Raw genomic sequence first — 13,310 nt, 5'->3', positions numbered from 1 at the left:
CTTTGAGTCCAGACCCGTGATGTGTTGTTAGTCCAGGTCTTCTGACCCCGGAGCTGCTCACCGTCTCCTCGGCAGCACCTTCGATGGTCAGCGGGGGACGCTGGGGGGTCACCTCTCCTGAAGTCGACAACAATCTCTTTAAGTCAACGTTTTTAATAGAATAGAATAGAAATAGAATTTGAAGGGTCTTTATTAGAGCGGAAGTGTTTTATTTTGAAGGCGGTGGCAGGAAACGTCCGTGTCTCTCGCGGCTGTCTTGACGCCTGCGCCGTGGGTGTACGGCGGCTCGGAGGGCTCAGTCCGCGTCGCGCTCCGCTCCTGCTGACGATGGGTGACGTTCTCTGTGAAGAGCTCGAGGATTTGGTTCATTTCTCAGTGCACGACCTGCCGGCACGAGGCTATGTCGTCATGGAGGAGATCCGACGTCAGGGGAAACTCTGTGACGTCACGCTCAAGGTAAAACTGACGGCGCTCGAGGCTTTAGTTAGCTGTTAGCTAACGAAGCTAGCCGCTGCTAACAACATGCTAACAGGCTAACAACGGATTATACTCAAGAGCTGACAGGCTGCTAGCATCAGCAGGTTCACCACGGCTAGCGCATGACCTTTGACCTGCCGGGGAGCCCCGTAGCAAGGCAGCAAAGCCACCGATCAGCTGATCAGCTGTCAGTTTGTGTCTATTGATCAGTCAGCGGGTCACGTGTTTGTTACAGCTGAGAGCCACAGTAAGATAATCAGCTGATCCGAGGTCAGGTCACTCAGGACAACAACAACGTGAATCAGCTGATTAATGATCAATTATCAGTTTAGATGATTCTAGTCTCTGTCCTACCTGTACAGGTGTGTCTGTGAGTCAGTGAAGGTGACTCCAGCTGGTCTGGTTGAGTCCCACTGTAATCATCTTAATACCAGGGTCCAGGTGAGGCCAGGGTCCAGGTGAGACCAGGGTCTCAGGTGAGACCAGGGTCCATCTGAGACCAGGGTCCAGGTGAGACCAGGGTCCAGGTGAGACCAGGGTCTCAGCTGAGACCAGGGTCCAGGTGAGACCAGGGTCCATCTGAGACCAGGGTCCAGGTGAGACCAGGGTCCAGGTGAGACCAGGGTCTATCTGAGACCAGGGTCCAGGTGACACCAGGGTCCAGGTGAGACTAGGGTCTATCTGAGACCAGGGTCCAGGTGAGGCCAGGGTCCAGCTGAGACCAGGGTCCATCTGAGACTAGGGTCCAGCTGAGACCAGGGTCCAGGTGACACCAAGGTCCAGGTGAGACCAGGGTCCAGCTGAGACCAGGGTCCAGCTGAGGCCAGGGTCCAGTTGAGACTCGGCTCCAGCTGACACCAGGGTCCAGCTGAGAACAAGGTCTGTCTGAGACCAGGGTCCAGCTGAGGCCAGGGTCCAGCTGAGGCCAGGGTCCAGCTGAGTCCAGGGTCCAGCTGAGAACAAGGTCTGTCTGAGGCCAGGGTCCTGGTGACACCAGGGTCCAGCTGAGAACAAGGTCTATCTGAGGCCAGGGTCCAGCTGAGGCCAGGGTCCAAGTCAGACTATGTCTTCAGTAACGTGGTCTTGTGTGCAGGTCGGGGATCATAAGTTCAGTGCTCACCGGATCGTCCTGGCCGCCTCCATCCCTTACTTCCACGCCATGTTCACCAACGACATGGTGGAGTGTAAACAGGACGAGATCCTGATGCAGGGCATGGACCCGAGGTAAGACCTGCTCCACTGGACCCAGTCTAACATGAACACCAGAACCGTTTACCTGGACTCACCTGTGTGTTGCAGCGCTCTGGAGGCTCTGATCAACTTCGCCTACAGCGGCCACGTCGCCATCGACCAGCAGAACGTCCAGTCTCTCCTGATTGGCTCCAGCTTCCTGCAGTTGCAGAATGTTAAAGACGCCTGCTGCTCCTTCCTGCAAGAGAGGTTAGTCCACCGCCACTGCACATGCTCAGTACACTCAGGTTATTTCTCCTAATTAATAAGGAACTGGTTCTGCTTTCGGGCTTCAGGTTACATCCCAAGAACTGTCTCGGCGTCCGACAGTTCGCTGAGACGATGATGTGCACAACGCTGTACGACTCGGCCAACAGCTTCCTCCACCAGCACTTTGTGGACGTGTCCTTGTCTGAGGAGTTCCTGAGTCTGAGGACGGAGGAGGTCCTGGAGCTGGTCGGCTGTGACGAGCTCAACGTGAAGGCCGAGGAGCAGGTGAGACGCCACGCACGCTTGACTGTGTGGTACCTGTACAGGTGTGGATTGTGTCGTACCTTGACTGTGTGGTACCTGCGCAGGTGTGGATTGTGTCGTACCTTGACTGTGTGGTACCTGTGCAGGTGTGTGCATTGTGTCGTACCTTGACTGTGTGGTACCTGTGCAGGTGTGTGCATTGTGTCGTACCTTGACTGTGTGGTACCTGTGCAGGTGTGTGCATTGTGTCGTACCTTGACTGTGTGGTACCTGTACAGGTGTGTGGATTGTGTCGTTCTTTGACTGTGTGGTACCTGCGCAGGTGTGGATTGTGTCGTACCTTGACTGTGTGGTACCTGTACAGGTGTGTGGATTGTGTCGTACCTTGACTGTGTGGTACCTGCGCAGGTGTGTGCATTGTGTCGTACCTTGACTGTGTGGTACCTGTGCAGGTGTGTGCATTGTGTCGTACCTTGACTGTGTGGTACCTGTACAGGTGTGTGGATTGTGTTGTTCTTTGACTGTGTGGTACCTGTGCAGGTGTGTGCATTGTGTCGTACCTTGACTGTGTGGTACCTGTACAGGTGTGTGGATTGTGTCGTTCTTTGACTGTGTGGTACCTGCGCAGGTGTGTGCATTGTGTCGTACCTTGACTGTGTGGTACCTGTACAGGTGTGTGCATTGTGTCGTACCTTGACTGTGTGGTACCTGCGCAGGTGTGTGGATTGTGTCGTACCTTGACTGTGTGGTACCTGTACAGGTGTGTGGATTGTGTCGTTCTTTGACTGTGTGGTACCTGCGCAGGTGTGTGCATTGTGTCGTACCTTGACTGTGTGGTACCTGTACAGGTGTGTGCATTGTGTCGTACCTTGACTGTGTGGTACCTGCGCAGGTGTGGATTGTGTCGTACCTTGACTGTGTGGTACCTGTACAGGTGTGTGGATTGTGTCGTTCTTTGACTGTGTGGTACCTGCGCAGGTGTGTGCATTGTGTCGTACCTTGACTGTGTGGTACCTGTACAGGTGTGTGCATTGTGTCGTACCTTGACTGTGTGGTACCTGCGCAGGTGTGTGGATTGTGTCGTACCTTGACTGTGTGGTACCTGCGCAGGTGTGTGCATTGTGTCGTACCTTGACTGTGTGGTACCTGCGCAGGTGTGGATTGTGTCGTACCTTGACTGTGTGGTACCTGTGCAGGTGTGGATTGTGTCGTACCTTGACTGTGTGGTACCTGTACAGGTGTGTGGATTGTGTCGTACCTTGACTGTGTGGTACCTGTACAGGTGTGTGCATTGTGTCGTACCTTGACTGTGTGGTACCTGCGCAGGTGTGGATTGTGTCGTACCTTGACTGTGTGGTACCTGTACAGGTGTGTGGATTGTGTCGTACCTTGACTGTGTGGTACCTGTACAGGTGTGTGGATTGTGTCGTTCTTTGACTGTGTGGTACCTGTGCAGGTGTGTGCATTGTGTCGTACCTTGACTGTGTGGTACCTGTACAGGTGTGTGGATTGTGTTGTTCTTTGACTGTGTGGTACCTGTGCAGGTGTGTGCATTGTGTCGTACCTTGACTGTGTGGTACCTGTACAGGTGTGTGGATTGTGTCGTTCTTTGACTGTGTGGTACCTGCGCAGGTGTGTGCATTGTGTCGTACCTTGACTGTGTGGTACCTGTACAGGTGTGTGCATTGTGTCGTACCTTGACTGTGTGGTACCTGCGCAGGTGTGTGGATTGTGTCGTACCTTGACTGTGTGGTACCTGTACAGGTGTGTGGATTGTGTCGTTCTTTGACTGTGTGGTACCTGCGCAGGTGTGTGCATTGTGTCGTACCTTGACTGTGTGGTACCTGTACAGGTGTGTGCATTGTGTCGTACCTTGACTGTGTGGTACCTGCGCAGGTGTGGATTGTGTCGTACCTTGACTGTGTGGTACCTGTACAGGTGTGTGGATTGTGTCGTTCTTTGACTGTGTGGTACCTGTGCAGGTGTGTGCATTGTGTCGTACCTTGACTGTGTGGTACCTGCGCAGGTGTGTGCATTGTGTCGTACCTTGACTGTGTGGTACCTGCGCAGGTGTGTGCATTGTGTCGTACCTTGACTGTGTGGTACCTGTGCAGGTGTGTGCATTGTGTCGTACCTTGACTGTGTGGTACCTGTACAGGTGTGTGCATTGTGTCGTACCTTGACTGTGTGGTACCTGTGCAGGTGTGTGCATTGTGTCGTACCTTGACTGTGTGGTACCTGTACAGGTGTGTGCATTGTGTCGTACCTTGACTGTGTGGTACCTGTACAGGTGTGTGCATTGTGTCGTACCTTGACTGTGTGGTACCTGTACAGGTGTGTGGATTGTGTCGTTCTTTGACTGTGTGGTACCTGTGCAGGTGTGTGCATTGTGTCGTACCTTGACTGTGTGGTACCTGTACAGGTGTGTGGATTGTGTCGTTCTTTGACTGTGTGGTACCTGCGCAGGTGTGTGCATTGTGTCGTACCTTGACTGTGTGGTACCTGTGCAGGTGTGTGCATTGTGTCGTACCTTGACTGTGTGGTACTTGCGCAGGTGTGTGGATTGTGTCGTACCTTGACTGTGTGGTACCTGCGCAGGTGTGTGCATTGTGTCGTACCTTGACTGTGTGGTACCTGCGCAGGTGTGGATTGTGTCGTACCTTGACTGTGTGGTACCTGCGCAGGTGTGGATTGTGTCGTACCTTGACTGTGTGGTACCTGCGCAGGTGTGGATTGTGTCGTACCTTGACTGTGTGGTACCTGTGCAGGTGTGGATTGTGTCGTACCTTGACTGTGTGGTACCTGTACAGGTGTGTGGATTGTGTCGTACCTTGACTGTGTGGTACCTGTACAGGTGTGTGCATTGTGTCGTACCTTGACTGTGTGGTACCTGCGCAGGTGTGGATTGTGTCGTACCTTGACTGTGTGGTACCTGTACAGGTGTGTGGATTGTGTCGTACCTTGACTGTGTGGTACCTGTACAGGTGTGTGGATTGTGTCGTTCTTTGACTGTGTGGTACCTGTGCAGGTGTGTGCATTGTGTCGTACCTTGACTGTGTGGTACCTGCGCAGGTGTGTGCATTGTGTCGTACCTTGACTGTGTGGTACCTGTCCTTGACTGTGTGGTACCTGCGCAGGTGTGTGCATTGTGTCGTACCTTGACTGTGTGGTACCTGTACAGGTGTGTGCATTGTGTCGTACCTTGACTGTGTGGTACCTGCGCAGGTGTGTGGATTGTGTCGTACCTTGACTGTGTAGTACCTGCGCAGGTGTGTGCATTGTGTCGTACCTTGACTGTGTGGTACCTGCGCAGGTGTGGATTGTGTTGTACCTTGACTGTGTGGTACCTGCGCAGGTGTGGATTGTGTCGTACCTTGACTGTGTGGTACCTGTACAGGTGTGTGGATTGTGTCGTACCTTGACTGTGTGGTACCTGTACAGGTGTGTGGATTGTGTCGTTCTTTGACTGTGTGGTACCTGTGCAGGTGTGTGCATTGTGTCTAGGGCTGCAGCTATCGATTCTTTTTGTAATCGATTAATCTAGCACTTTATCGATCGATTAATCGATTAATCGGATATTTTTTTTACGTTTTTAAACAACCAAAACAAATAATGCATAACGAAAATTATGTGACTGTAAAATGATCAAGCATTTGCCTTTTATTTCTCCAAAAAACAGAGAACTCCAACTCCAACATTTGGCTCCAAAACTAAGCCCATGTATTGCAATTTACCCATTAAAAGTGCCAGTGCCAACAATTACATAACAATACAGTTAAGCGAACAAAACAAAAAGCAATTTAATTTATTAATATGCACAACAAGTTTCATGTTGTAATCTAGCCCTGACATCAAAGTAAATATCCGTTTTATGTAGATTTCTACACCTGCAGCATTTACCATTAGGCTACTAACAAATAATACATAATTTCTGGGGTGAGCCTATTTGCTATGGTAACCTAGCAACCTGTGTGTTTGTTTGTGAACGCGTGCTGTGCGTGAGGAAGAGTGAGAGAGATGAGGGTGCAGAGAATTTAGTAACGTCAATGATTCTGATAAACTCAGGCCGGTCGCGTTCGCCTCGCGGCCGCTCAGTTTGTGATCCGCTGCGTAAATCCTTCGGCCGGCCCGGTCGTCCCGATTGCCACTCCGCCCCTGAAGCTAAACATCATATCTAGTCAAACCGCATCATGACATCGCTACATACAGTATGCGATTAAAATCAGCGAACATCAATGTATAGGTTTAGGTTACGTTATTGTTTCAGCGACGCTTGGTGAAACAGCATGTGGATGTTTTCTGTTTAGATGCTGGATCATTTGAGCTTGTCCTGCTGTGGTACGCCAGGTCTACTTTGCAGTATCTGCACTTTGTTCTCTTCCTTTTTTAGAATGTAATGATCCCAAACTTTAGACATTTTTTGCCGTTTATGGGCATCTTTACTCTCCGCCATCGCGCCAACTAAATTCAAAATGTATCTCGCGCTAGTGGTGTGCTTGCATAGGTGCTTCCAAAACAACGGTCCGTGTGGAACAATCAGATCCCTGCGCGTATAGTGCGCGTCATAGGAATTTAACGAGGCTTCGAGGCAGAGTTTTTGCCTCGAGCAATTTTTGTAATCGAGTTAATCGAGTAACTCGACGAATCGTTTCAGCCCTAATTGTGTCGTACCTTGACTGTGTGGTACCTGCGCAGGTGTGTGCATTGTGTCGTACCTTGACTGTGTGGTACCTGTACAGGTGTGTGGATTGTGTCATATCTTGACTGTGTGGTACCTGTACAGGTGTGTGGATTGTGTCGTTCTTTGACTGTGTGGTACCTGCGCAGGTGTGTGCATTGTGTCGTACCTTGACTGTGTGGTACCTGTACATGTGTGTGGATTGTGTCGTTCTTTGACTGTGTGGTACCTGTGCAGGTGTGGATTGTGTCGTACCTTGACTGTGTGGTACCTGTACATGTGTGTGGATTGTGTCGTTCTTTGACTGTGTGGTACCTGTGCAGGTGTGTGGATTGTGTCGTTCTTTGACTGTGTGGTACCTGTGCAGGTGTGTGGATTGTGTCGTTCTTTGACTGTGTGGTACCTGTACAGGTGTGTGGATTGTGTCGTTCTTTGACTGTGTGGTACCTGTGCAGGTGTGTGCATTGTGTCGTACCTTGACTGTGTGGTACCTGCGCAGGTGTGTGCATTGTGTCGTACCTTGACTGTGTGGTACCTGTGCAGGTGTGTGCATTGTGTCGTACCTTGACTGTGTGGTACCTGCGCAGGTGTGTGCATTGTGTCGTACCTTGACTGTGTGGTACCTGCGCAGGTGTGGATTGTGTCGTACGTTGACTGTGTGGTACCTGCGCAGGTGTGGATTGTGTCGTACCTTGACTGTGTGGTACCTGCGCAGGTGTGGATTGTGTCGTACCTTGACTGTGTGGTACCTGTACAGGTGTGTGGATTGTGTCGTTCTTTGACTGTGTGGTACCTGTGCAGGTGTGTGCATTGTGTCGTACCTTGACTGTGTGGTACCTGCGCAGGTGTGTGCATTGTGTCGTACCTTGACTGTGTGGTACCTGCGCAGGTGTGTGCATTGTGTCGTTCTTTGACTGTGTGGTACCTGCGCAGGTGTGTGGATTGTGTCGTATCTTGACTGTGTGGTACCTGTGCAGGTGTGTGGATTGTGTCGTACCTTGACTGTGTGGTACCTGCGCAGGTGTGTGGATTGTGTCGTACCTTGACTGTGTGGTACCTGCGCAGGTGTGTGCATTGTGTCGTACCTTGACTGTGTGGTACCTGTCCTTGACTGTGTGGTACCTGTGCAGGTGTGTGGATTGTGTCGTACCTTGACTGTGTGGTACCTGCGCAGGTGTGTGGATTGTGTCGTACCTTGACTGTGTGGTACCTGCGCAGGTGTGTGGATTGTGTCGTACCTTGACTGTGTGGTGCCTGTGCAGGTGTGTGGATTGTGTCGTACCTTGACTGTGTGGTACCTGTGCAGGTGTGTGGATTGTGTGGTACCTTGACTGTGTGGTACCTGCGCAGGTGTGTGCATTGTGTCGTACCTTGACTGTGTGGTGCCTGTGCAGGTGTGTGGATTGTGTCGTACCTTGACTGTGTGGTACCTGTGCAGGTGTGTGGATTGTGTCGTACCTTGACTGTGTGGTACCTGTGCAGGTGTGTGGATTGTGTGGTACCTTGACTGTGTGGTACCTGTGCAGGTGTTTGAGGCGGTGTTGGCCTGGGTCCATCATGACCGGGACCGGAGGGAGACTCTTCTTCCAGAGCTGCTGTCAAAGATACGACTTCCTCTGTGTCGACCTCAGTTCCTGTCAGACCGAGTTCAGCAGGATGATCTCGTTCGCTGCTGCCACAAGTGCAGGTGAGATGAAACAAGCGCTCCTCTGGTTCCTCAGGTAAAGACGCTGAGCGGCTTCCTGTAGCTGACGGTGATATTGACCCTTTCCTGATCGGTTCTGGTTCTTTAGAGATTTGGTTGATGAAGCCAAAGATTTCCACCTGATGCCTGAACGTCGTCCTCATCTTCCCGCCTTCAAAACCAGACAGAGGTGTTGTACGTCCATCACAGGACTCATCTACGCTGTGGGAGGACTCAACAGCTCAGGTACGCTGCTCACCTGTCCTCTGAGGACAAACACTCACCTGTCCTCTGAGGACAAACACTGAGCATAGCTCATGATGGTTCGTCTTCTGCAGGAGATTCCTTAAACGTGGTTGAGGTGTTTGATCCAATCGGGAACTTCTGGGAGCGCTGTCAGCCAATGAGGACAGCTCGGAGCAGGGTGGGCGTGGCTGTGGTTAACGGGCTGCTGTACGCCATTGGTGGATATGACGGCCAATCACGGCTGAGCACGGTGGAAGTTTACAACCCGGAGACAGACAGCTGGACACGAGTGTCGAGCATGAACAGCCAGCGCAGGTCAGTACTCTGATCAATGCTCTGATCAATACTCTGATTAATAATTAATACTCTGATCAATACTCTGATCAATACTCTGATCAATACTCTGATCAATAATTAATACTCTGATCAATACTCTGATCAATAATTAATACTCTGATCAATACTCTGATTAATAATTAATACTTTGATTAATAATTAATACTCTGATCAATAACCACCAGTAACGTGTCTCGTCCTCAGCGCCATGGGAACCGTTGTGATTGACGGACACATCTATGTCTGTGGCGGCTACGATGGAAAGTCGTCTCTGAACTCTGTCGAGTGTTACTCTCCAGAGACCGACAGGTGAGGCCTGGACACATGTCCTCACCTGGAGACATCACGTCTTCACCTGGTGGAGAATCATTGACCTCACTTCCTGTCTCTGCAGGTGGACGGTGGTGACGGAGATGAGCGTGAGTCGCAGCGCCGCTGGCGTGACGGTGTTTGACGGACGGATCTTTGTCTCTGGCGGCCATGACGGTCTCCAGATCTTTAACACGGTGAGTTTTCAACAAACACTTCCGGTTTCTTTTATTTTGATAGGAACTGTCAGACTTCCTGTGTTTCTATTGTTTATAACAGTATAACTGAAATTCTAATTTCCCATGATGCCTTTAAATAATCAGGTGACTGAGCTCCAGCTACTTCCTGTTTCTCAGCAGTGTAAAGGTCTGGACTGTTAAGTTTGTTTGTCTTCTGATTGGTCTGATGTCCACCAATCACAGGGCTCCTCCCCTTTGTCAAGTCACTTCCTGTGTTACTGTTGCTAGGTTACAGTATCCATGTTTTAGGAACACAAAGAGAACCAGTAATAACAGTTCACAGGTAACAGATGAGACCGCTAATGTTAGCAACAATGCTAGCATTAGCATAGCATTACCCGCACCTGTTGTGTGTAGCACGGTTTTACTGCTGACGGTACCGCTGCACGTTGAGGGCCTATCCATGGCGTGGGGGGGTTGAGCTGCTTTGTCTGTGTTGTTCTGTAATTCCTCCACTGAACCACTAGGAGGCGTCAGGTGTTCAGGTGAGCTAAGCTGAGCTAAGGTGAGCTAAGGTGAGCTAAGCTGAGCTAAGCTGAGCTAAGGTGAGCTAAGGTGAGCTAAGGTGAACTCAGGTGAGCTCAGGTGAGCTAAGGTGAGCTAAGGTGAGCTAAGGTGAGCTGAGTGTAGCTCTGCACTTCACACAGTGGCGACTCATGTTGGTGATGAAGTAGATAAGTGTGGCTCAACAGTTAGTTTCACTGAAATCACTGGAGCTCAGAAGAAAGAGAACAACTTCCTGTGTTTGTCTGGATCATGTCATGTGATCAAGGACGTGCACTTTGGACCAATCACAGCCTGTTTGGTCCGCGACACATGGATATATTTGTGTGAAGGTGAACGTGAGGTGATGGCGTAAGGTCCAGAGCTAGAAATACCCTTGTGTCACCTAGCAACAGTAACACAGTGTGTGGGGTTCTCTGATTGGCGAACAGCAGACCAATCAGCAGACCAACCGTGTCTCCGCCCAAACACTGATGAATCTGTCCCCCCAACAGGTGGAGTACTACAACCACCACACCAACCGCTGGCACCCGGCGGCGGCCATGTTGAACAAGCGCTGTCGTCACGGGGCGGCGGCTCTGGGCAGCCACATGTACGTGGCCGGGGGCTATGACGGCTCTGGGTTCCTGAGTGGGGCGGAGGTGTTCAGCTCGGCATCGGGACAGTGGAGCCTCCTGGTGGCCATGAGCACGCGGCGCAGTCGAGTGTCACTGGTGTCCACGTCGGGACGCCTGTATGCCGTGGGGGGGTACGACGGACAGTCCAACCTCAGCTCAGTGGAGATGTACAACCCCGATACCAACCGCTGGACCTTCATGGCCCCCATGGTCAGCCACGAGGGCGGGGTCGGTGTCGGCTGCATCCCCCTGCAGCCCGCCTAAACCGACCAATCACGGCCGAGGATTGTTGCATTACTGACGCTGCAGACAGCGCCCTCTCCGGTGATGTACAAAGATGGTACGACGGTCGGGCTCAGACCGACACCGCTGGGATTCACCGCAGACTGTAGAGCTAGCTGCTAATGCTAGCTGCTAATGCTAGCTACTAGCATTGTGCTATTAGCACGAGTGTGGACTGATTCATGTTCAATGTTGATTTCTACTTGATTCACGACAGGAAGTCACTTCCTCCCAAACAAAGCTGCTGAAACAGGATGACCACTCTGATTGATGTTCTGGGACCAGGTTCTCAGAGACAGGAAGTAACAACACGTCTGTGCAGCTGGCGCCACCCGCTGACTGCAGACATCATGACACATTTATCTAATCTCACTGTTTAAAGATGTAAACAGGAAGTGGACCTCCTCCTCAGTCTGATGACTTCCTGTTCATCTCAACAGGATCCTGCTGGAGCTGATCAATATCTCTGTCCGTCTACAAATCAAACACATCTGAGTCACATTTAAGTCAATTGTCTGTTGATTGGACCGTCTGAGTCAGCTGACTGTGGAGCTCTCTGATTGGTTCCCAGGCGCTGACTCAGATGGAGGCTTAAGGTTATTGATCATTAACTAATGGTTCACCTCATTGAAGAGTATTGATCAGTATGTCTGAGGTGATTGGTTCTCAACCGTCAGGTGTCCTGTCTTCCTCTGCAGGTGTTGAGTCATGTGACCTGCTGATGTTTACATATGATAACTCTTCATCATCACCTTTGATCTTTTTATTGATTAATTTATTTGTTTTCTGTCTTTGTGGATCATTAAAGATGAAATGTTCCAGTTGATCTTTGATGAGTGTTATTGATTAGATCTGATCAGAACAAACCTTTAATTAAATCCAGATGTTCAAACACTACGTCTTTATTTACATTAAATATGTACGTCACATGAGCTCTGTCTGCAGCCAATCAGCTGGAGTCTTTTCAGAGACTTAATAGGATCAACCTGATGGACCCAGACCGGACTAGTTATCAGCTCTGAGACCGGGTTAAAGGACACGTCCATGTCTCTGGTTTTTTATCAGAGGACACGTCCATCTCTCTGGTTTTATCAAAGGACACGTCCATGTCTGGTTTTATCAAAGGACACGTCCAAGTCTGGTTTTATCAAAGGACACGTCCATGTCTCTGGTTTTGTTAAAGGACACGTCCATGTCTCTGGTTTTATCAAAGGACACGTCCATGTCTCTGGTTTTATCAAACGACACGTCCATGTCTGGTTTTGTTAAAGGACACGTCCATGTCTCTGGTTTTGTCAAAGGACACGTCCATGTCCCTGATTTTATCAAAGGACACGTCCATGTCTGGTTTTGTTAAACGACACGTCCATGTCTGGTTTTGTTAAAGGACACATCCATGTCCCTGGTTTTATCAAAGGACACGTCCATGTCTCTGGTTTTATCAAAGGACACGTCCATGTGTGGTTTTGTTAAAGGACACGTCCATGTCTCTGGTTTTATCAAAGGATACGTCCATGTCTTTGGTTTTATCAAACGACACGTCCATGTCTTTGGTTTTATCAAACGACACGTCCATCTGGTTTTGTTAAAGGACACGTCCATGTCTCTGGTTTTATCAAAGGACACATCCATGTCTCTGGTTTTATCAAAGGACACGTCCATGTCTGGTTTTGTTAAAGGACACGTCCATGTCTCTGATTTTATCAAAGGACACGTCCATGTCTGGTTTTGTTAAAGGACACGTCCAAGTCTGGTTTTATCAAAGGACACGTCCATGTCTCTGGTTTTGTTAAAGGACACGTCCATGTCTCTGGTTTTATCAAAGGACACGTCCATGTCTGGTTTTATCAAAGGACACGTCCAAGTCTGGTTTTATCAAAGGACACGTCCATGTCTCTGGTTTTGTTAAAGGACACGTCCATGTCTCTGGTTTTATCAAAGGACACGTCCATGTCTCTGGTTTTATCAAACGACACGTCCATGTCTGGTTTTGTTAAAGGACACGTCCATGTCTCTGGTTTTGTCAAAGGACACGTCCATGTCCCTGATTTTATCAAAGGACACGTCCATGTCTGGTTTTGTTAAAGGACACATCCATGTCTGGTTTTGTTAAAGGACACGTCCATGTCCCTGGTTTTATCAAAGGACACGTCCATGTCTCTGGTTTTATCAAAGGACACGTCCATGTGTGGTTTTGTTAAAGGACACGTCCATGTCTCTGGTTTTATCAAAGG

General features: G+C 50.1%; 1 protein-coding gene across 1 annotated transcript; it reads left to right on the top strand.

The window, feature by feature from the left end:
• The first annotated feature begins 282 nt into the window (after positions 1–282).
• Positions 283–12,105, top strand: klhl18 (kelch-like family member 18). The gene is made up of 10 exons (XM_084575424.1): positions 283–456; positions 1,571–1,701; positions 1,777–1,917; positions 2,004–2,202; positions 8,386–8,546; positions 8,653–8,789; positions 8,882–9,104; positions 9,330–9,434; positions 9,520–9,631; positions 10,672–12,105. The coding sequence occupies exons 1-10, from the start codon at positions 328–330 to the stop codon at positions 11,056–11,058; spliced, it is 1,725 nt and encodes a 574-aa protein (XP_084431550.1). The 5' UTR covers positions 283–327; the 3' UTR covers positions 11,059–12,105.
• Positions 12,106–13,310: the final 1,205 nt, after the last annotated feature.

The sequence above is a fragment of the Chelon labrosus genome (assembly GCF_963514085.1).
Source record: "Chelon labrosus genome assembly, contig: SCAFFOLD_39, whole genome shotgun sequence".
Classification (NCBI taxonomy): domain Eukaryota; kingdom Metazoa; phylum Chordata; class Actinopteri; order Mugiliformes; family Mugilidae; genus Chelon; species Chelon labrosus.
The sequence above is the reverse complement of the archived record's forward strand: the minus strand, read 5'-3'. Positions and strand labels throughout refer to the sequence as shown.